Source organism: Stomoxys calcitrans, chromosome 4 (assembly GCF_963082655.1).
Source record: "Stomoxys calcitrans chromosome 4, idStoCalc2.1, whole genome shotgun sequence".
Lineage (NCBI taxonomy): Eukaryota > Metazoa > Arthropoda > Insecta > Diptera > Muscidae > Stomoxys > Stomoxys calcitrans.
The window spans coordinates 87,703,987-87,725,640 of record NC_081555.1 but is presented as its reverse complement, the minus strand read 5'-3'; the positions used below and the strand labels follow the sequence as shown (position 1 = coordinate 87,725,640).

At 38.4% G+C, this 21,654-nt stretch overlaps 1 protein-coding gene and 1 long non-coding RNA gene across 11 annotated transcripts in view; one reads left to right on the top strand and one right to left on the bottom strand.

Annotated features, from left to right (window-relative positions):
* The window catches only part of LOC106089672 (inositol hexakisphosphate and diphosphoinositol-pentakisphosphate kinase), a 114,118-nt gene that overhangs the window by 35,227 nt on the left and 57,237 nt on the right, over positions 1 to 21,654 (bottom strand). For 3 of the 10 annotated variants that reach the window (XM_013255602.2, XM_013255605.2, XM_013255600.2), the window contains exons 6-13: positions 20,275 to 20,479; positions 9,588 to 9,869; positions 9,335 to 9,520; positions 8,943 to 9,046; positions 3,857 to 4,025; positions 3,600 to 3,797; positions 2,598 to 3,531; positions 2,457 to 2,537 (exon numbers count right to left, since the gene is read on the bottom strand). In XM_013255602.2, coding sequence (XP_013111056.2) covers positions 2,457 to 2,537; positions 2,598 to 3,531; positions 3,600 to 3,797; positions 3,857 to 4,025; positions 8,943 to 9,046; positions 9,335 to 9,520; positions 9,588 to 9,869; positions 20,275 to 20,479 — 2,159 coding nt within the window. Of the gene's footprint in view, positions 1 to 2,456; positions 2,538 to 2,597; positions 3,532 to 3,599; positions 3,798 to 3,856; positions 4,026 to 8,942; positions 9,047 to 9,334; positions 9,521 to 9,587; positions 9,870 to 20,274; positions 20,492 to 21,654 lie in introns of all 10 variants that reach the window. The other 7 variants (XM_013255598.2, XM_059368221.1, XM_059368219.1 and 4 more) reach the window with 5 other exon arrangements.
* Positions 16,293 to 21,021, top strand: LOC131997351 (uncharacterized). The gene is made up of 3 exons (XR_009398211.1): positions 16,293 to 16,505; positions 16,568 to 16,701; positions 20,871 to 21,021. It is a non-coding gene; the product is annotated as an uncharacterized LOC131997351 (long non-coding RNA).

Here is a 21,654-nt window from a genome sequence, read left to right as displayed (position 1 = left end):
GAAAATTCATTTACATTTTTGGTATCACATAAGTCGAATTCGACTGTCAAATTTGACGAAAACGGTCGATATATAAGCAAATTGCATTCAAAACTACATCGTGCCTGCTTGCAGACAGAGTACGGAACCTACTTTTATATTATTTTCGATCTAGCCATGTCCGTCCACTGTTTCAAATTTCAGCAAAATCGGGTAATAAATAAAGCTTTTATGAGCTTCAGACTCTTTGTCGGCAGATCGGACTATATGACAGCTATATCTAAATATAGTCCGATCTGAACCATATTTGGGTCAGATGTCGGGAAGCCTTAAACTACTCACTGTTTCAAATTTCAGCGAAATCGAATAAAAAAATGAAGCATTTATGGCCATTAAACACTTTATCGGCAGATCGGTCTATATAGCAGCTATATCCAAATGTGGTCCGATTTGGCCCGTGCAGCGTGCATAAAAAAGACGTATCAATGCCAAATTTCAGCTTAATATCTCAGTTTTTGAAGGTTGTAGAGTGATTACAACAGACTGAGGGACAGACACACGGACATCGTTAAATTGTCTTAGAATTTTACTTTGTAGGGTCGGATATTGATATTTCGATGTGTTGCAAACAGAATGACTAAATGAATATACTGTTTCGGTGGTGGGTATAAAAAAACAATATTAACAAAAAACAAGTAAAAGCGTGCTAAGTTCGGCCGGGTCGAATCTTATATACCCTCCACCATGGATCGCATTTGTCGAGTTCTTTTCCCGGCACCTCTTCTTAGGCTAAAAAAAGGATAAAAGAAAAGATTTGCTCAGCTATTAGAGCGATATCATGATATGGTCCGGTTCGGACCACAATTAAATTATATGTTGGAGACTTGTGTAATATGTCAGCCAATTCGAATAAGAATTGCGCCCATTGTGGGCTCAAGAAGTAAAATAGAGAAATCGATTTATATGGGAGCTGTATCAGGCTATAGACCGATTGAGACCATAATAAACACTTATGTTGACGGTCATGAGAGGATCCGTCGTACAAAATTTCAGGCAAATCGGATAATAATTGCGACCTCAAGAGGCTCAAGAAGTCAAGATCCCAGATTGGTTTATACGTTGTGCAAAATTTCAGCCAAATCGGATAGGAATTGCGCTCTCTAGAAGCTCAAGAAGTCAAGACCAAAGATCGGTTTATATGGCAGCTTATCAGGTTATGGACCGATCTAAACCACACTTTGCACAGATGTTGGATATCATAACAAAACACGTCGTGCAAAATTTCATTCCAATCGGATGAAAATTGCGCCCTCTAGAGGCTTAAGAAGTCAAGACCCAAGATCGGTTTATATGGCAGCTATATCAAAACATGGACCACTATGGCCCATTTACAGTCCCAACCGACCTACACTAATAAGAATTATTTGTGCAAAATTTCAAGCGGCGAGCTTTACTACGTGTTAGCGTGCTTTCGACAGACAGACGGACGGACGGACATGGCTAGATCGTCATAAAATGTCACGACGATCAAGAATATAAATACTTTATGGGGTCTCAGACGAATATTTCGAGTAGTTACAAACAGAATGACGAAATTAGTATACCCCCATCCTATGGTGGAGGGTATAAAAAATTATCCTATGTGCCACAAGTTTTGCAGCGCTAAATCGGTCATTTCGCCCATAGTGCAGAGGCCCGTTCTGTCGCTATTTTGCTATCACAATTGTCTATCTTGTCCATTAAAAATTGGATATTTTTATGCATCATGCAACTCATGATGATATAACCCACAAATACTAACATTAAATTCTGCACCATCTAATTTAACTTCAACTTTTAATGAATTGATCACTTTTGTTTATATATTCAATTTTGAACTCATTTAAAAATCTTGGAACACTCCTGTTTTAAAAATTTTTGAAAGTAACGTCTTATTAAAGAATACGATTCTGCATGATACGATATTGTACAACTCTTAATCTCATACATTTTATAGTACTTATTTGGACAACGGTGTTTTATTTTTAAATATTTACTCGTATGTGGGGAGGTCAGATTGGTGTGACGATCATTTGGTGTCTAATTGGCGCCACCATACGGAACAGTCTTGTGTCTGTGCAATAGAAAGAATTCAATATTTTCGAATAGGAATACTTGTAAACAGAGAGGTGAGGGCTGTTTAAATTTTTTGTAATTTTGGTTTGAAAATTATAAAATGTTTTATATTTTATTGTATAAACATTCTTAATATAAAGAAGTATTTTCTTAATTATACTTATTTAAAACATTTTTGTAATTTTTGTTTTTATTTTTTAAGTTTTAGATTAAATTTTTTTTATTTGGTGGATTTTTTAATTTGTACTTTATCATCATTTCATGGTTTTATATGATACCATTTTTATAATAGTTTTGAAAACTAAGGTTTACTAGGCATAGAATGGTACAATTTTCTTATGATTAGCAATATATTTACTTACAAGGTGTGTTTTCACTGGACTCTCATCGGTATCATTTTCCTCATCGATGCGTGAAGGATTGCTGGTACATTCATCATGGGTCTTTAAAATAAAATTAAATTAGAGAAATTAGCTTTTTGTTAAATTTCAATCATAAAGTACCGCAGTTTTCAAAGTTCCCGAATCATTTCGTGAATGAGGCCTAAAGCCAGGGCCCGGAGGCAAATTCTTTTGTACACAACAATTAACACCAGGACTGAAGTGCAGTTCCACATGAAAACGTTCCTCCGAAGTGGGATCTTTTGTGGGATCCTCATATAGCATTATGACAATCTGTGACATATAATTCAACTCGGATACCATGGATATATAGTCCATGGCTCGGCGCCATTGTTCATCGGTTAGGACATTCAGTAGGCCTCCATATCTCAGTACAGTCAACAGCGAATGGACATGACTCTCGCTGGTGAAATATAAACGTGTGCGCACATGCCGTCCAGGACTGGCCACACCATGACTATACTGGGGATTCAAACGATTCACCGACTCATCCTCCGTCTCTTCGATGTTGCGTTGCAAATCAGATTTGATTTTTTTGAGCAGTGGAGTGCAAATACCTTGACCTATGGTCAATTTCTCTTGCATGGTTAAACCATATTCCTGCGGTATAACAATATCTGCCAGATACTTGGCATAGATATACAATTCCTCAGCTTGATCGTATTGCAGGGTATGTTGATTGTGTTGCAAATCATATTTGATGCAGTCATAGATATCGGGAATCTTCGAAATGTCAAATAACTTGGATTTGGTGCTGAAATCTTTTTCGATTTTCTCCCAGCGACAACGCATTAAATCCCAAGTTTCACCATGATAGAGAATAGCATCCTTGGTCTTGGGATCATCCTTCTTAACGCTGATTATAATCAGTAATTCTTTAATTAGACTATGGACATGATTGCAGCATTCAACAGGGTTTTTGACAAAATCCAAAGCCTGGTTAATGGAGATACTATTGTTGGGATTAATGGCGGCACGATCTTCCACGGTGAATTCTCTATCAACCTGCATGAGTTCATGCAAACGATTTTTGGCCCTTAAAAAAGAAGAGGTATTATATCATAAAAAAGTGTTCCTTGTTACACAAATTTGAGAAAATCTTACATATTCTGATATTTGCTGGAATCACAATCATTGTCCAGCAAACCATTGGTATTGGCACTCTTCACCATTTGTACTAAAATCGGTGTCAATTCACCCTCCAAAGCCAATAGGCCCTTGGCAAAAGCTGCCGCTGTCATTTGTACCCTACCCTCATCGGAAGCATAGATTTTTAAATCATGACGGAAAGTTGAATGTAATCTAAAAGGAGAAGTACCCAAAAATTAAACCATTTTTGCATTTTAGTATTCTTTGCTTACCTTAACAAACCCAAGCCTTGAGTTCCCGAATAGTCTTGTCGACCTTGTCCTCCAGGGTACATGCATCGAAATATGCGGCCTAATTCTTCGGCTTGTATGCGGCCAGCGGGTGTTAATTCGCCACCCCACTTAAGAATCAGCACCAGTGATGGATCAGACGGTGCGTCTACTTTTAATGGGATAACATGGTAAAAGTTAGGCATTTTCGGTGTGGCATAGATATTTAAGGATTGTATTTGGAATGTGTAGAGTTGTAGTTTCCAAAGTGTTAGGAAGTTTTTATGAAAATTTTGACAAAAATTTTGGAAAACTTTGTCAAAATCAATCTTTTTTCTAGAAAGATTCAACGAAACTTTTTGTTAAACATTTCCAAAATTTTGTTTTTTTTCTCTTTCGAGACGAGCTCAATGATTGGAGATTTTCTTTTCATGTGGAAAAGAAAAGCCGGAGATCGCAACACACACCAACCACTATGGGACGCGTTCCGTAATTTGGTTACAATTACTCATCAGTCATATTAGGTGTGAAAGCTTCAAGGGTCTTACGTTGGTATGTTGTACTTGTACCGATTTTTTTGCGAAAACGCATCTATGATACAAATACCACATTAATCACGCTCTACAACCCTGTCTATAAGCTGTACTTTTCCCAATGCATGTGTTTTTGTGTAATGGCAAATTTTCTGTCTGATGAATTTTCTGATTCTGTATGATTTGGATGGTCTTTGCGATTACAGCTCAGAAGGAATTGCTTAGACAACATGTAGTTACGTCTTCGCACGGGTAGGATTTTTGTCTCCTGATGGAGGAGACAGCCCGTCGAAGGCCGGCATTCTGAAAGATCTGTGTATTATACCAGTGCGTGTAACAAAGTTGACGGGATCACACTAGTGCTGCATAATTTACCACAGACCGGCCAATTGCTTTGTACTTTGTCAACAAGATTTCTTTGTCAGCACCCCAAGTGCTGCCGGCAAGAGACTTGAGGTCCTTGTTTCTACTTTTGCTTTTATCGCAAATGGCTATGGCATGTGAGGAGAATTTGTAAGAGCTGTCAAATGTGACACCAAGTATTTTAGTACACTTGATGGTAGGAATTGTCACTCCATCGACCATCACTTTCAGCTCCTTACGCACCTGGTGCGTGTATGTAGTGAACAATGTGGCTGAAGATTTGGGGGCAGATATCTTCAAATTTCTTGCAGCGAAATAAAAGGCAAGTTCGTTGAGGTCGAAGTTTTACCTATTGCAGATGTCATCAATGGGTGGGGTGCCTCATGTCGTGATCGTACAATGATACGATCTCTATGCGGTCAGGAGGCTATGACGGAGATATCACTCCTCCTCCATGGAACTCCCTGTTTCACTCCATGGTGTTTCGATTTCTTATCCCTAAATTCCACAAATGACGGGCGACTGCATACATAATTCGCGACTCAGCGTTTTAGGCCTGGCTGGAGGAACGCGTTGGCGATGTCCTCAAAGAGTTTGGCATGGCTGACCGTATCGAATGCCTTCCTATCACCTGGGCCTGGGCGGATTGAAGCCACGGCAAATGGTGCTATGCAGTCATCGAAATTCATGCTGATGCTCGGGGAATGGAAATTCTCCAACGAGGCTCGGGAGTAGTGCCTCAATCATCTTGGCTTCTGGTGAGAGTAGGGAGATCGGTCTGTGCGACTCCCCCAAACTCGGATCCTTTCCAGGCTTCAGTAGCAGGATCAAAACTGCAAATTTTGCCGATGACCATTACACTAAAGAAAGAACAGGGGCAAACTTCTCACATATCAATGCGTGCTGTCCGATTCAAGTTTAAGCTCAATGATAAGGGGCCTCCTTTTTATAGCCGAGTCCGAACGGCGTGCCGCAGTGGGACACCTTTTGGTGTCAGCAATAGGAGGGGAAGACCACCGCTGAAAAATTTTTCTGATGGTATCGTCAGGACTCGAACCCCGGCGTTTAGCATCATAGGCGGACATTCTAACCTCTGCGCTGCGGTGGCCTCGGGTAGCGGGCTAACTCTGAATATATTCCAGACATCGGGTACTATAAGAGTGTTCAAAGACAGGTTGAGGACAGTCGTAAGGTACTCGACTCCAGGTTGATCCAGATTCTTTAGCATCAGTGTAGTCTCCCCCTTCCGTCGGGGCCCAACGCCTTGGATGGCTGGGCGCCACAGATGATATTTGGAACTTCGTCCACGGCAAATTGTGATGGCTGCTCTTCGGCTCGGAGACCACGGATACGACGAGGGGCTCTGCTCCTAGCCCTGTCATGCTCGGGATGCACAATAAATTGACGGTTGAACAACCTGGCGCACCTCTTCGGACCAGTCACGGTTACGTCGCCAAAATTGACTGAGGTCCTGTCCTCCCGTCTACCGGGCTTCGAGAGTGACTTAATAGTAGACCACAACTTGCCTAAACCGGTACCTAAGTTATATTATACAGGATACAGGTCTTTTTCTGATGTTGAATCCAGACGTTTAACGTCAGAGGCACACATACTAACCTCTGTGCTACAGTGGCTCCCAATTTTAATGTAGTAGAGTAAAAACCCAAAGGGTTTTGGAATTCTAACCTTTTATGGGAGAGGCACTCAGGCTTCATCAAGGGCTGGCTTTAAACGATGTGGGCGTAATGGTTCCCTGCTCAAGTACAAGCTAAAGAATCAGTGAACCACCCCTGTATGAGCTCCTTGGCAGCATAGACGCTTTCTACGATAACTTCGTGAATAAAGCGTAGGCTGATGCTTTGTGTTGTTAAATCGCCAAAGTCCTCAAGCAGAGTTTTTCACCGAGGGTAACGTTAGTTATCATAGGATTGAGGAAGCAAAATCTCGAGCCGATATGTCCTGGTAGACCATGCCAGTCAGGATTTTGACGCCGGACAACGGATGTGGAGGAATGGGAGACTGTAGAGATTCTACTCCTGGGTGAACTCCTTTTGTTGTCTGGATTCTCTATTGACCTACGCCGCATGCGATCCAGTTAACCAATATAGTTCGGAACTTTCTTATCTTATAGATCTATCTCAATAGACCTTTCCTCAGTCCTTTTTTGCAAGTATTTTGGCTTAATTTATTTGTTCATCGAAAATTAGGCCAATGGGGCGGGTACTTATGCTTCAAGCTACTGATAGGGGTGCTGACTATCGACTGCAATGATAAATCACTAACATACACGCAGCGAGATGATTGTTGTTGTAGCAGTGTGTTATACACTCAGGCGGAAGCCCTTGCCGATGAAGAACTCCATCGGGTCAATCCGGTACGTACAACCGGCTGCCATGGGATTGGCGAGATGATTTGTGACGAATATCGAAGAGTCGAGCAACCTTTTTCAAAAATTACCCTCCATTGCGGAGTGGTGACTTCGGGAAACTCTCGCTGATGAGTGCTATCCTGGTCCCGGCACGGTATAACTATGACTATTTTCTGTAAAGATTATAGGGATGTAAAAGACACTACACCCGCCCAGAAGTCTATATGACTCTTTAATCTGTAGGAATTCAATAAGAACCTCTGCTCCAGTACCCTCATTCAGCTTGGACCAACCCATGTATATAGAGAGACCAGTGAAGTTCTAGACGCCCCCATCCCAAAGCTACCTCTCCGAGAAGACAAACTCCAAGTCGCCATGCCATCTAAAAAAAGAGCCGTTCGGCGTTGCCAATGCCACGTAGTCGTCCCACGCCATCGGCCTACCGCAGAACAAACGAATGCTCGAAATCCGAAGAGCGAAAGTTCCTGACTCACTTAGTCGGAAGACTGTTGCCCTATACACCTGCAAGAGAGCCGTTGGCAAAAGTTGGGGGTTTAGACCGCGCGTCATGCAAATTTTTCCCATGAACATTCCACTAAGGGACTTCTCACATATCAATGAGCGCAGTCCGATCCAAGTTTCTGCTCAATGATAAGGGGCCTCCTTTTTATAGCCGAGTCCGAACGGCGTGCCGCAGTGCGACACCTCTTTGGAGAGAAGTTTTACATGGCATAGAATCTCATAAATGTTGCCAGCCAGTTGTCAAACCTATAATGCTATATAGTGTTGTGGTCTGGTAGACTGCGCTTCAAGAGTCCAGCTACTGTTTAATAGTCAACCGCATCCATAGGATGGCTTGGCTGTGCATCATAGCCGCACTGAGGACGACACCATCTGATGCACTGAACTTAATGATACATCTAATGCCTCTGGACATTGTGGCTAAACAAATTGCTGCGACCACTGCCGGCTAAGGGAACTTTCTCTTAGGTCATGTGGCGTCTACGGACACTGTGTTATTCTTGAACCAATGCCCGATTTCCCAGACATTATGATATAGAAAATCTTTAGAAAGTTGGATTAACGTGTTGTATGATATTCTTATATATTGAGTTGCCCAAAAAGTAATTGCGGATTTTTCATATAGTCGGCGTTGACAAATTTTTTCACAGCTTGTGACTCTGTAATTGCATTCTTTCTTCTGTCAGTTATCAGCTGTTACTTTTAGCTTGCTTTAGAAAAAACGCGTAAAAAAAGTATATTTGATTAAAGTTCATTCTAAGTTTTATTAAAAATGCATTTACTTTCTTTTAAAAAATCCGCAATTACTTTTTGGGCAACCCAATAATTCCCTCAAATTTTATTTCACAAGTCATATGTGGGGAATTTTACAAATTTCTGGAAGACTTATACAATTTTTTTAACACTTCCCCCAAAAATGTGTTCTTTTTCAAAGAACTTGGGATATTTGATTTTGCTACAAAATTTTCTGTTTTTTCCACATTTGATTTTTATAGAAAAGTTGGTTTGAATTTGAATTTAATGGAAGAAATCGTCGAATTTTGATTTTATAAAAATTGTAAAATTTTTTACATTTAAAACCAATTTTGTTAAATAATAATTTTTATAATTATCTGCTCGAAATTTGTTTTTTGTTTTAACTAAAAATTTTTGTCGACATTTGATTTTTTGTAAAATATATGAATATTTTATTTTTATAAAAAAAACACTTTGGTATGGGATATGAAATGTAAGTGTATGTGTGTGTGTATGTGCGTAGTATTTTCAATAAAATGCATGAAGTAAAAACAAAAATCATACATACAATTTTTAACACTATTACCGTCATCAGAACTTGAACCTCTTGGACGTCCTTTGGGTTGATATTTCATTTGTACTTTGCGATTAATGCCAGAAAAGTGGCCATACCTGGTTATAAATTATATATGTATATCAATATACTACTATCAAGCGTGTTTCGGTTTTCGAATTCGCAAAATGGGAAAAAATTTTCCTATATTTTCTTTGTCTTCTTCTTTTATGATTTGAAATCGCTTGAGTTCTTCTTATTATTTAGAAATTTGGCTTGAGTATGCATTCCTGCATAGATATTGCAAGGTTAGCATGATACTAGGCCCAGAATATCTTTCATTTTACGTTTTCGAAAACCCAAGCAGGCCGGTATAGATGTGAAAATAATATCCCCAAAAAACATACATTTCCAATACACTTTTAAGCTGTTCCAATTTACTTTTCTTCTCTTCAATTTCCGCATTATCTTTGGTTTCAATTTCGGCCAATAGGAAACGAGCAATGTCTAAAATCTCTTGCAATTGTTTGGGTCGTTTCAATTTAACATGACCATTTTTAAAACCATCATACTTCTCGAAAATCTCAAAGAATCTGAAATATGACATGGAAACACTTTTCTTATAACAAAACTACATACATTCGCTTCATTAAAACTTACTTGGGATGACGAACTTCAACTTTCATCTTTTGTTTGGGCGTACGATCACCATGTCGTATAACAGCCACAACACAACGTAACTCCATCATTTTTCCAAAAGTTGTGGGCACAATGGGTGGATCGTCTAATTGAAATGGTACCGACCAGGGTATATGTAGGGTTGGTGTTAACTCCCTTAGTATCATATTGCCCAATATCTTGGCACAATCATCATAATATTTGTTGGAATTTTTCACAAAACTAAACCCATTAACATCACATACAAATGATTTGCCATTGGCCCTGGGAAAAGGAGATAAAAAATAATTTACACAAGCGTAAAAAGTATGTTTGCGCAGTCATTTTATGGACTATTTATTGTAATCTTAAAATAATTAACATTTTTTCCAACTAGAGAATTATGAAATTGAATATTAAAAATAAATGGTTCAAAAATATCATTAAATAATGGAAAGGTAATATTTAATCGGATTATAATAGAGATTTGTAGGGCGACATTTCTTGTGGTTGTTGAAGAGCATTTGTGTTTTGTTCGTACCAAATTTCAACCAATGCGGGTTTAAGTTTAAGAGTCTAGGGGTAAAACCGGAGGACCAGTTTATATGGGAGCTAGGTTATGGACCGATGTGGACCACACTAAACATAAATGTTGAAAGTCATAACAACACACTGTAAAATGTTAGCCAAAGAGGACCAAACCACGATGGGCCCAATAAACAGTTTGAGAGGCAAAAAATATATGTTTGAAATTTTCAAAAAGTTTAAATGGCCTATTATACCTATCTAGCCGAACCGGGCCCGCTCCACTGCGCCTTCTTCTCTCTAATATCTTTTTATGGTGGAGATACTTCGCCTTGAATGGGGATACTTCGCCCTGAATGGGGATATCGAATTCCTTTCATTTGAGCCCCATATTGTAATAAACGTCCAATATGTCTGTTTGGAGGAGTTTTTGGTTTGAGGCGGCCCGATGGGTACTTAGAATCAAATTTAAATACCATATTCGTATTCTCTCATTTTGGGTTGTGTTTTTGGCATTAGGAGGGTCCGTACCCCTTCCGAAAACGAAAAATAATATATGTTTCCTTCCAGACCAACCTACACAATATGCAAAAATTTCGAGAAAATCAGTTCTGCCGTTTTTCAGTCTATACGGAACAAACAAACCGAGTCCCATATATCCGTGATTGGCCAATGTGCACATTTTGGGCGTTTTTGTGGGAGTGGGGTGACCCGCTATACTTCGACATGAATTTGTATGCCAGATTCGTTATCTACTCCCACATACTTTTCATTTGATACCTATATTGTTATCGGTGTTTTTGTGGTAACGGTGGAGGTTCGGCCCCCTTCCGTAATCAATAAATTATAAAGCCTATTCCTACTTCCTAACCATATTCGTAATTTACTCCCGAATACCTTTCATTTGAGTCCCATATTGTCATGATCGTCAAATAAACCTATTTTAAGGGGTTTTTGGGGCTGGGGCGGCCCCCTAGGTACTTGGACCCAACTTTAATTATGAAATTTGTACTCTACTCCTAAAAACCTTTCATTTGAATCCCATATTGTCCCGATCGGTCCACTTTTATTTTTGGGTAGCACTTTTGGGGTACGGGCGAGTGTCCGCCCCCCTCCCTATATCAAAAATTTATATAGCCTATGTTTCCTTCCAGACCAACCTACACAATCTTTGAAAATTTCAAGGTAATCGGTTCAGCAGTCTTTGGGTCTATACGGAACAAACAAACAAATCGACAAACAAACAAACACAAATTGAATTTTATATATTAGAAGTATTTTGGAAAGCTCAAAAACAAAATATTGGACCTAGGTGGCAACTCTGTCTTGGAAAGTTTTCGTTAGTTGTAGTGTTTAATTGTTTGGTTTTTTAAACCATTTATAAAAAATAAATGTTTGAGTGTCAAACAAGTAAAAATGTGTTTAGTTCGGCCTTGCCGAACTTTGAATACCCATCAACATAGATAAATTAACCACCCTCTTTTATAACAACTCCACTACCATATCCATAGTAATATGCACATGGGGTTGATTTAGGTCCCGAGAACATACAACTCACAGTTTCAGCGAAATCGGGCAACAACGTTTTTTATGGGAGTAAAACCCTAAATTGAAAGATCGGTCTATATGGCAGCTATATCTAAATAAAGTCTGATCTGGACCATATGCTGGTCGTAAGACGGAAGGCTTAATACAAGTCACTGTGTCAACTTCCAGCGCAATCGGGTAATAAATGCAGCTTTAATGGCCTTAAGACCCTTAATCGGCAGATCGGTCTGTATGGAAGCTATATCTGAATAAAGAATAAAGACTGAACCATATTTGAAACGGATATCGGGAGGCTCTTATCAACTCATTGTTTCAAATTTCAGCGAAATTGGATAATAATTGCGGCTTTTATGGGCTTAATACCCTTAATCGGCAGATCGGTCTATATGACAGCTATATCTAAATATAGTCCGATCTGTACCATATTTGAGTCGGATGTCGGGAGGCTTAACACAACTCACTATTTCAAATAGGATAATAACTGCGGCTTTTACGGGCTTAAGGCCCTCAATCGTTAGATCGGTTTATATGGCTATCTAAATATGGTATCTAAATAATGTCCGATCTAGACCATATATAGATGTGATGACGGAAGGCTTAAAACAACACACTGTTTCAAGTTTCAGCGAAATCGGAGTAATAATTGTCGATTTTATGGGCAAAATCGGATTATAAATGCAACTGTTATGGCCTCAAGACCCTTAATCGGCAGATCGCTCTATTTGGCAGCTATATCTAAATAGTATAGTCCGATCTGAACCATATTTGAGTCGGATATTGGGAGGCTTTAATCAACTCACTATTTCAAATTTCAGTGAAATAGGATAATAATTGCGGCTTTTATGGACTTAAGACCCTAAATCAGCAGATCGGTCTATATGACAGCTATCTGAACCATATTTGAGTCGGATATCGGGGGGCTTTAATCAACTTACTATTTCTAATTTCATCCAAATCGGTTAATAAATGCGCATGTAACGGGCTTAGGACCCTAAGCCGGAATATCAGTCTATATGGCAGCTATATGTAAATATGGTCCGATATGGGCCGGATGATATAGAGTACCCTTTTTTATATCATAAATGCCAGAAAACCACCCAATAATATATGTATATTGATTGGGGCAATACCCCAATTCATTTGATACCCAAATAAAAGTAATTGAAAGTAGAATACGAAACTTATATAAAAACTTGGTGTCTATTCCCAGGCAGATCGCCCACCCCAAAATTATGTCCCAAATGGACATGCTCACTCAAACGAAAGGAATATGAGTGTACAATACGAAGTCATATACAAATTTGGGTCAGTATCCTAGGGGTCGCCCCAACCCTAAATTATGCCCCAAATGGATATGTATACCCATAATGAAAGTTACTTGAGAGTTAAGTCTGAAGTTAAATTATTTTCAAATTTGGACCATGTCGAAATGGGGCCGCAAACACTTAACGGTGTAGCGAAGCACACAGAGCCAGCTGGTCTCTCATATAAACCGATCTCAGTGTTGATTACTTGAGCTCCTACAGAGTGCAATTACTATCCGAATTGACTAAAATTTTGCACACTGACTTTTTCTTTGTCCGTCAAAACTCATGCATTCATGGTTCAAATCGGATCATATAGCTCTCACATCAATCGATCTCCCGGTTATACTTCTTGAACCCCGTAGTTGAGGTGTCCCCGCAATAAATGGCTAAAAAATCCATTTTGTGGATAGGATTTATGGTATTGAACGACTTGAAAGTTCGTGAGCTAGCTGAGGTCACAGGCATTTCGTATCCAAAGAGGACAAAAACTGGTGCATATACAGGAAAGGTCATGGCCTCAGGGTTTTGGGATAAGTTAGATTGAATTAAATTTATTGGCAGTCTGCCATCAGACTCACTTAGACGTTCTCGTCCATTGTGATACGACAGGAACAATTAAAGTCAAGTTTTCAATGAAATGAGAACCTAAAGTGGAACTCCTTTTGACAGTCAGTGCAGATGGTCTATAGTCTCTTCTTCCCCGACTTCTGCAGTAGTAGTTACTTATTTTACTTCTGCAGTAGAAGTTACTTGCAACCTTCAGTATGTCAGCATATTTTCCGATCATGGCATGACGGACAGAATGATTGAGACGTCTGTTCTAGACAGCGGCAGCAAAGCGTTAGGCCTTTTCATGTCTAGATTGGGACACACAATTCTCAAGTCTTCACAACCACTCATATGTCATTCGTTGCACTTCGGGCTAGATACTGAAGACATAGCCTTCATGTCGCTAGAAGCATAGCCAAAGATTCTAGTTCCCCTCGAATGTGTGAGATAGTTCCTAGTTTCTCATGCTCGTCTTCCCTACAATTCCCTGCGATATCTCTGTGGCCCAGTACCCAGAAGAGCTGAATTTATAACTATTCAGCCATCCCGTGGAGAGATTTGCGACAGAGCAATTTTTGAATTCAGAAATATGTTCCTCAGAGATTTAATGGCTATCTGGCTGTGTGAGAAGATATCAATGCCAATCGTCCTTTATGACATTATATCTTAGTCATTCCACCACTTCTTTAATTGCCAAGATCTCCGCTTGATACACACTACAGTGGCCGACATGGTCATCTAGATTGGAACCACCCGTATAGAAGTCTATGCAACTTCTATTACCAGGCATATTGTAGTTCTTATCGATTCAATCAGGAATAGTGGTAAAGTACTTATTTTTATCAAAAAGCTAATTTGAAAATGGGGCATTGTATCGAGGATAACACAGAATTGAAAAATACTGTTAAAAAATGTGCCATTTAAGAACGGATAGAGATAGCTCTTTGAAATTTAAAATGGTTAGAGAGATCATATTCAAGGCCATACGTGGTCGAGACGCCTTTAGACAGACTAATTTTGGTCAACTCGGCATTTCGAAATATTGTTCTGGCTGCCAAATCTTTATTTGTGGTTCGATTTTCAAAATTAATTTTTTGCTGGATAGTGCTCAAAAATCCCTAAATTAAGTCAATTTGCTGTGGAGGCTACAAATATTGTTTGATGCAAAAAATTTTTTGCATGTGTAAACCACCTTTCGTCATAATCCGGTGAAAAATGCATAACTTATGCCCCATAGCAGCTATATCGAAATATGGTTCGATTCGGACCAAATTCGGCACAGACATTGAGTGATATAATAAGAACAAGTCATTGTTTAATTTTGTAGAACAAAATATGTGTACGTTTGGTTGCTATATCCAAATAAAAATCGATCTTTTATGGGGCCAATACTTTTAATCGAGAGATCGGTCTATATGGCAGCTATATCCAAATCTGGACCGATCTTGGCCAAATTGCAGAAATATGTAATAAGAGCCTAACACAACTCGCTGTACCAAATGTCGGCGAAATCGGATAATAAACGCGCCTTTTACGCACCCAAAACTTAAAATCGAGAGATCGGTCTATATGGCAACTATATCCAAGTCTGGACCGATCTGCGCCAAATTGAAGAAAGATGTTGAAGAACCTAGCACAACTCACTGTTGCAAATTGCGGCGACATCGGACAATAAATGCGCCTTTTATGAGCCAAAGACCTTACATCGAGAGACCGGTCTATATGACAGCTATATCCAAATCTGGACCGACCAGGACCAAATTGAAGAAGGATGTCGAGTAGCTTACACAACTCACTGTCCCAAATTTCAGCAAAATTGGATAATAAATATGGCTTTTAAAGGCTTAATACCTAAAATCGGTGGATCGGTCCTAATGGGGGCTATATAAAAATCTTCGAATAATAAATCGGATAATAAATGTCGCTTTTAAGGGCTTAATACCTAAAATCGGTGGATCGGTCTATATGGGGGCTATATCAAGATCTTCGAACTTAACCTGCCTATGGACAAAAAAAGAATCCGTGCAAAGTTTTAAATCGATATCTCTATTTTTAAAGAGATTTCAACAGACAGACAGACGGACATGGCTAGATCGTCTTAGATTTTTACGACGATCAAGAATATAAATACTTTATAGGGTCGGAAATGGATATTTCGATGTGTTGCAAACGGAATGACAAAATGAATATACCCTTCGGTAGTGAGTATAAGAAGAAAAAAACTATGATATTTAAGCAAGTTTTTTTTAATGAAGACTAATTTTTTTGAACAAAAAATTCACTCTTTCACATTTTTTGTCTTTCAAACGGTATAACCTTTAACTGAATTATCAGATGTTGACGTACAACAAAGTCGTTGTAAAATTTGTCACCAATACAAATCATGCATCAAAATTAAAAAAAAAATAAAACAAAATACCGAAGCCAATCTCGGCCAAAATAAAAATTCCCCGAAACCAGTGGAGATATTGTAAACCTCAATTTTTTAGTGATTTTTGAGCACTATCTTGTATAAAAAGAATATTGAAAATCGGACTACAAATGAATATTTGGCAGCGAACAAATTTTGGAAATGCCGAGTTGACCGACTTTAGGGTCCTGCCAAGAGTCGCCCGGTCCACCTATGGCTTTAAAATTTTACAAATGATATCGAAAACACCTCAGCCATAACCATTTCAAAGAGCTAACCTTTCTCAAATGGAATATATTGTACTAGTTCTTTTTGATCCCTATCCCACTGTATGTCGGTAGCCGCCACATGACCAAAGAGAAAATTCCCTTTGCCACATAGCAGTGGTCGCAGCAGTAATTCTGCAGCCACAATGTCCAGAGGCATTAGGTGTAGCATTCAGATAGTGTCGTCCTCAGTGCGGCTGTGATACACAAACAAGCCATCGTTTGGATATGATTGAATATAAAAACGTAGGTGGACTTTGGAAGCGCCGTCCACCAGACCACAACACCATATAGCATTATAGGGGTGACAACTGCAGTATAGACCCAATGCATGACGTGCGATTTAAATCCCAACTTTTGCCAATACCTCTCTTGCAGGTAAAGGTCAAGAGTTGCTTCTTTCCAAGATGTTTGATGTGAAGTTCAATTTCCAGTCCAGCAAAACCCCCAGGTGTTTGGGCTTTCAGTTAATGGAACATTCTCTCCTGCCAAGGAGATAGGTGCCACAGTGGGTAATTTGTATCTCCTACTGAAAACACAAACTTCCGTCTTAGAGAGATTTTGTTTTTGGGATATGCGTGGAATAATTTTTTTTTTTTAATTCGTGAGCTAGCTATGGTTACAGGCATTAAAGAAAATGCTGTACATCGCATGTTGACAGAACATTTTATGATGTAAAAACTGTGCGCAAGATGGGTGCCGCGTAGAGGTGTGAGCATGAGTCGTGAGTTATCGTGTCACGCGTGAGTCACGTGATTCGTAAGTAAGATGCAAATCCAATCACGTGATCGTACATGACCTTGATTGAATTAAAATTCTTCGTGCGTGAATGAGAGAAATCATGGTCATGACACTAATCACAAATCACGACTCACGAGACACTCAATCACGACTAAAGTGCAAAAAAATAACAAATAAAAAAATATTTCGCATGCTCTCAAATCATTGTATTTGTATTTGTATTTTTATTATGATAAAACCCATACAAAAGACAGTGTCTTATATAAAGCATGGGTTAGTAAATTGATAAATACAATGAGTTCAACAAGTTTTCATTTAAATAGAACAATAATTGGTACAAAATATTTAACAATTTAAGCAAAGTTACTGATACAATATTTAAGTTAAAAAAAGGTTTAAACAAAACAAAAAAAAAAAGAAAAAGAAACTTTAAAGAAAATTTAACAATTTAATCAAAGTTACTAATAAAATAAATTAAAAAAATAGTTATAAAAAAAAACAAAACAAATAATTAATTAAAATGATTATAAATCAAAGATTTGAACTGTCGTTCATTACTTATAATTTGAATACTATTGGGAAGATTATTCCAGAGACGTATAGCATTAACAAAGAACTGTTGTTCAGATACACGATATTGATGACGTATTTGTATTACTTGTTTACCTCTTGTAGAGTTAGCAAAACGGAAAACAGAAGCCAGATATGACGGTTCATTGGTATAAATTATCTTGTGGATCATTTGCAACAAGCGTATCTTATGGAACGAGTTAAAAGAGACACCATATACTTGTCTGGCAAAGTCAGATACCCGGTCTCTTCTACGCAAACCAAAAATGTATCTAACGACATCGTTAAAGGCCTCGTGCAATTTATTCCTATGAGTTACATAACTACCGTAAAAAACCTCGCAAGAGTATAATAGTTTCGGCAGAATAAATGTCCTAGCCAAAAGCATTCTTATTGACAAAGGGGTATACTGTCGACTCATATATAAGTTTCGTAAAACGCCGTAGGTCCTGCCCACTGTCATTCTGACATGATTCTTCCATGAAAGTCTATCATCAAACTCCAAACCAAGGTTTCTTGCAGATGAAACAATCTCAATTGGGGCTCCAGCAATTGCCACATCAAGATTGGGCGGCATTGTCACCCGATTCCTACCAATTACAAGGCACTTTGACTTTATTGGATTTAAAAGAAGTCCGTTGGCGTTTGCCCATGTGTTTATCCTATCCAAGTCATTATTTAGTCGAAGTACGCCATCGATCAACCTCCCCGGCGAGGAGCTCATATACAGCTGTACGTCGTCGGCATACATATGAATACCACAGTTGCGCAACTGTCCAGGAAGGTCATTGCTATATAAGGAAAAAAGGAGTGGGCCCAACACAGACCCCTGTGGAACACCTCTTGAGACTGGAAGATAACTAGAACAGCGGCATTCGGTATTTTAACGTACAATTCTGACTACAGATGCATAAAAATGAGAAGAGCAAATAAGTGGTTCTGCACGGCTGGTACATTTTATACATTAATATTTGTACGTTCAAATGCTGTACGATTTGAGACGCATGAAAAAAAATATGATTATTCACTTCATGAAAAAATATTTGTTTATCCATGACTCGTGAGTGCCTCGTGAGTTGTGATTGGCTCGTGAGTGCTTCGAGAGCCAGGGTTTTCTCGTGAATCGTCAGTGCCTCGTGAGTCGTAATTCCTTCTAAGTCGTGATTGTCTCGTAAGTCGTGAGTGTTTCGTGAGTCGCGTTGCATAACATAGGTCACTTTGGCAAATTTAAGCTAATTCGGATAATAAATGTGTCTTTTATAGGCTCAAAGCCTGAAATAGGTGTCTATGGCAGCGATATCCAAATATAGACTGATAATGGCGATATTAAACGCGGTTGCCGAAGGACCTAACACAGCACACTGTGCAATATTTCACCGATATTGGGTAATAAACTCCATTTTTATGGCCCAAGGACTAAAATCGGGAGATCGGTATATATGACAGTTATATCCAAATATAAACCTATCGGAACCATATAGGGCACGGATGTCGAGAAGCTTAACATAGCTCACTGTGTCAAAATTTCAGCGAAATCGCATAATAAATGAGCCTTCTATAGGCAAAATACCATAAAACGGGAGAACAGTTTATATGGCAGCTATATTCAAGTATGAAAAATCTAGACCATATTGAACATGTATATCGAAGAGCCTAACACAGCTCACTATGCCGAATTTCACTAAAAATGGGATAAAAAATTCGCCTTTTATGGGGCCAAGATCTTAAATTGGGAGAAGGCTCTATATGATAGCTATAACCAAATAATCCGATTTCGACCATACTCGGTGCGAATGCCAAGTAGACTAACGAAACAAATTATGCCAAATTTCAACGAAATCGGATGATAAATGCGGTTTTATGGGCAAAATACCAAAAATCGGCAGAACGGAATGTCATCATTGTATATTCCTTGACAGCGAGAGAACCCTCTATGTAGCCGACTAGGTCGTGAAGGGCTGTTTCAGTGGATTAGCCTTTACTATATGCATACTGCTGCCGCGTCAGGCGATCTCTGGCAGGGATCTTTGCCCTAAGATATGTTTCTATCAACCTCTCAAGAGTCTTTAGCATAAAGGACGACAGACTAATAGGACGAAAATCGCCTTCGTGTGGTAGGGTTTTCCTGTTTTCAAAATGAAAATGACCTTCGTGTCCCTCAATCACACTGGTATATATGACATGCTGATACAAGCAGACTATATCTCCCTAAGCCAAGGAACCAGTCTATCAGACGCAGCATGTAATTCAACCGGTGATAACATCATCAGAGCCTGGCGACTTAAAGGAGTCGAAACTTCTTTCACCCGAAGGATTTTCGGCTCAGACACAATTTCCCTAATGGCCTCCGACGAATGCACATCAGTGACAACCACTTCTGGCGCCACGTTTTCCGTTGGAGAATTTCCCGGAAAATCTGAATCAACGAATAGCTCTAGTGTTTCCTCCACTCGAAATTGTCCATACATTCTCTGACTTCTAAATATACCATACCGTAATAGGACGGACGGGTATGGCTAGATCGTCTGAGCTTTTTACGATGATCAAGAATATATATTCTCTATAGGGTCTGAAATGAATATCTCGATGTGTTGCAAACGGAATGACAAGATGAATATACCCCTATCCTTCGATGGTGGGTATAATCACAACATACAGAGATTGACCCACAGATTCTTAAAATTTTTAGCAATTTTTATAATTTTTTTAAATGTTTTAAAACTTGTTCCAACCATTGTATACTAAATAGAAATCATAAAAAGTATGAAATGTACCTCAAAAGATCGAATCCACAAACAGTCTGTTTGAACGCCAAGCACACTTTGCGCGATATCAGTTTCTCAGCATGATTTAGAATTACCGGATATCTGATCTCTTTGCCTTCGCTGTCACGCTCAACTTTACCATCTAAAGCAGGACTTTTGCGCGCCTCGGCATGGGCATAGTCGGGGCCGACGGTGTACACCTTGACATCGGTACCTGGAAAATATACTACGTTTTAAAAATAATACCGGGTTGTTATATAAATCTCATTTATTTTCATAAGATTTTTTTTTTTTTGTTTTTGATTTGTTTGTTTGATTGTGATCTTTGATTTTGGTTAAGTAGTAGAAGGTGATGTGTGTATACATTTGGGAAATTGCTATATTTTGCAAAAAGAAAAGTTTACAAAGTTTGTTTTTTTTTTCGTTACGAACATCAAGAACGATAACAACAAGGTGTACAAACTGTAAACGGTTATCACAACGTATGTATTCGAATAACGATCAGGCAGGATTTTTCGCAAATGATTTAGTTTTTGTTTATTTTTTTTTATTCGACTTTCGATTAACTGTGAATGAGCTTTGGTTTGTTTCGTTTTTTTTTTCAGCCGCTGATATGGGAAAAAATAATTTGAATTTTTTTGTGATTATTAAAAATTGTATATAGTTGATATAAAAAATGATTGTTAAAGAAGCTTTAGTAGTAAAAGAAGAAGTAGTGAATGAAAAGAATGTTAATTAAAAAAAGGTAAAATTATTTTGTTTATTAAATAGGACTTGTATGGAATGTAAAATGTCATATATGAATTCGTGAAAACTTCATTTGAAATGATATAGATGATTGAAAGAAAAATTATTAACCTTGTACCTACTTTGAAAAAAGAAATATATATATGGACTTAAAGTTCGACCTGGCCGAATTTTATATGTTATATACCGTCCACTACAAAATCACGTTTGGCAAGTTCCCCGGACGATTACTTCCTATGTGCAAAAATCATATGTGTAGAATAACATTTAGAGATTTAGGACCCTGTTAGATATATACGAGGTACAAAAAATAACCGTTATTTTCAAATTTCGTTTTCGAATTTTTTCTGTTTTGGAATGTCAGTTTATTTTCGACAGATAAAAAGGTTACTCGTGTTTTGGTATGCTCTTCGATTTTTTTATTATTCGACTATTCGACAAATGAATCGAGAAACTGTATTAAGTTTTGTGTAACCAAAAAGCGCGCTCTAGAGAAGTTTGGAGGATTGGAAAACATATCTGAAAAGGATTACCTTGAAGAGGACAAGATAGTTATTGATGAATATTTATTTTTGAAAAAATTTAAAATAACGGCTATTTTTTGACTTCGTACGTTGAAAACCATAAATCATCAAGTCGTAA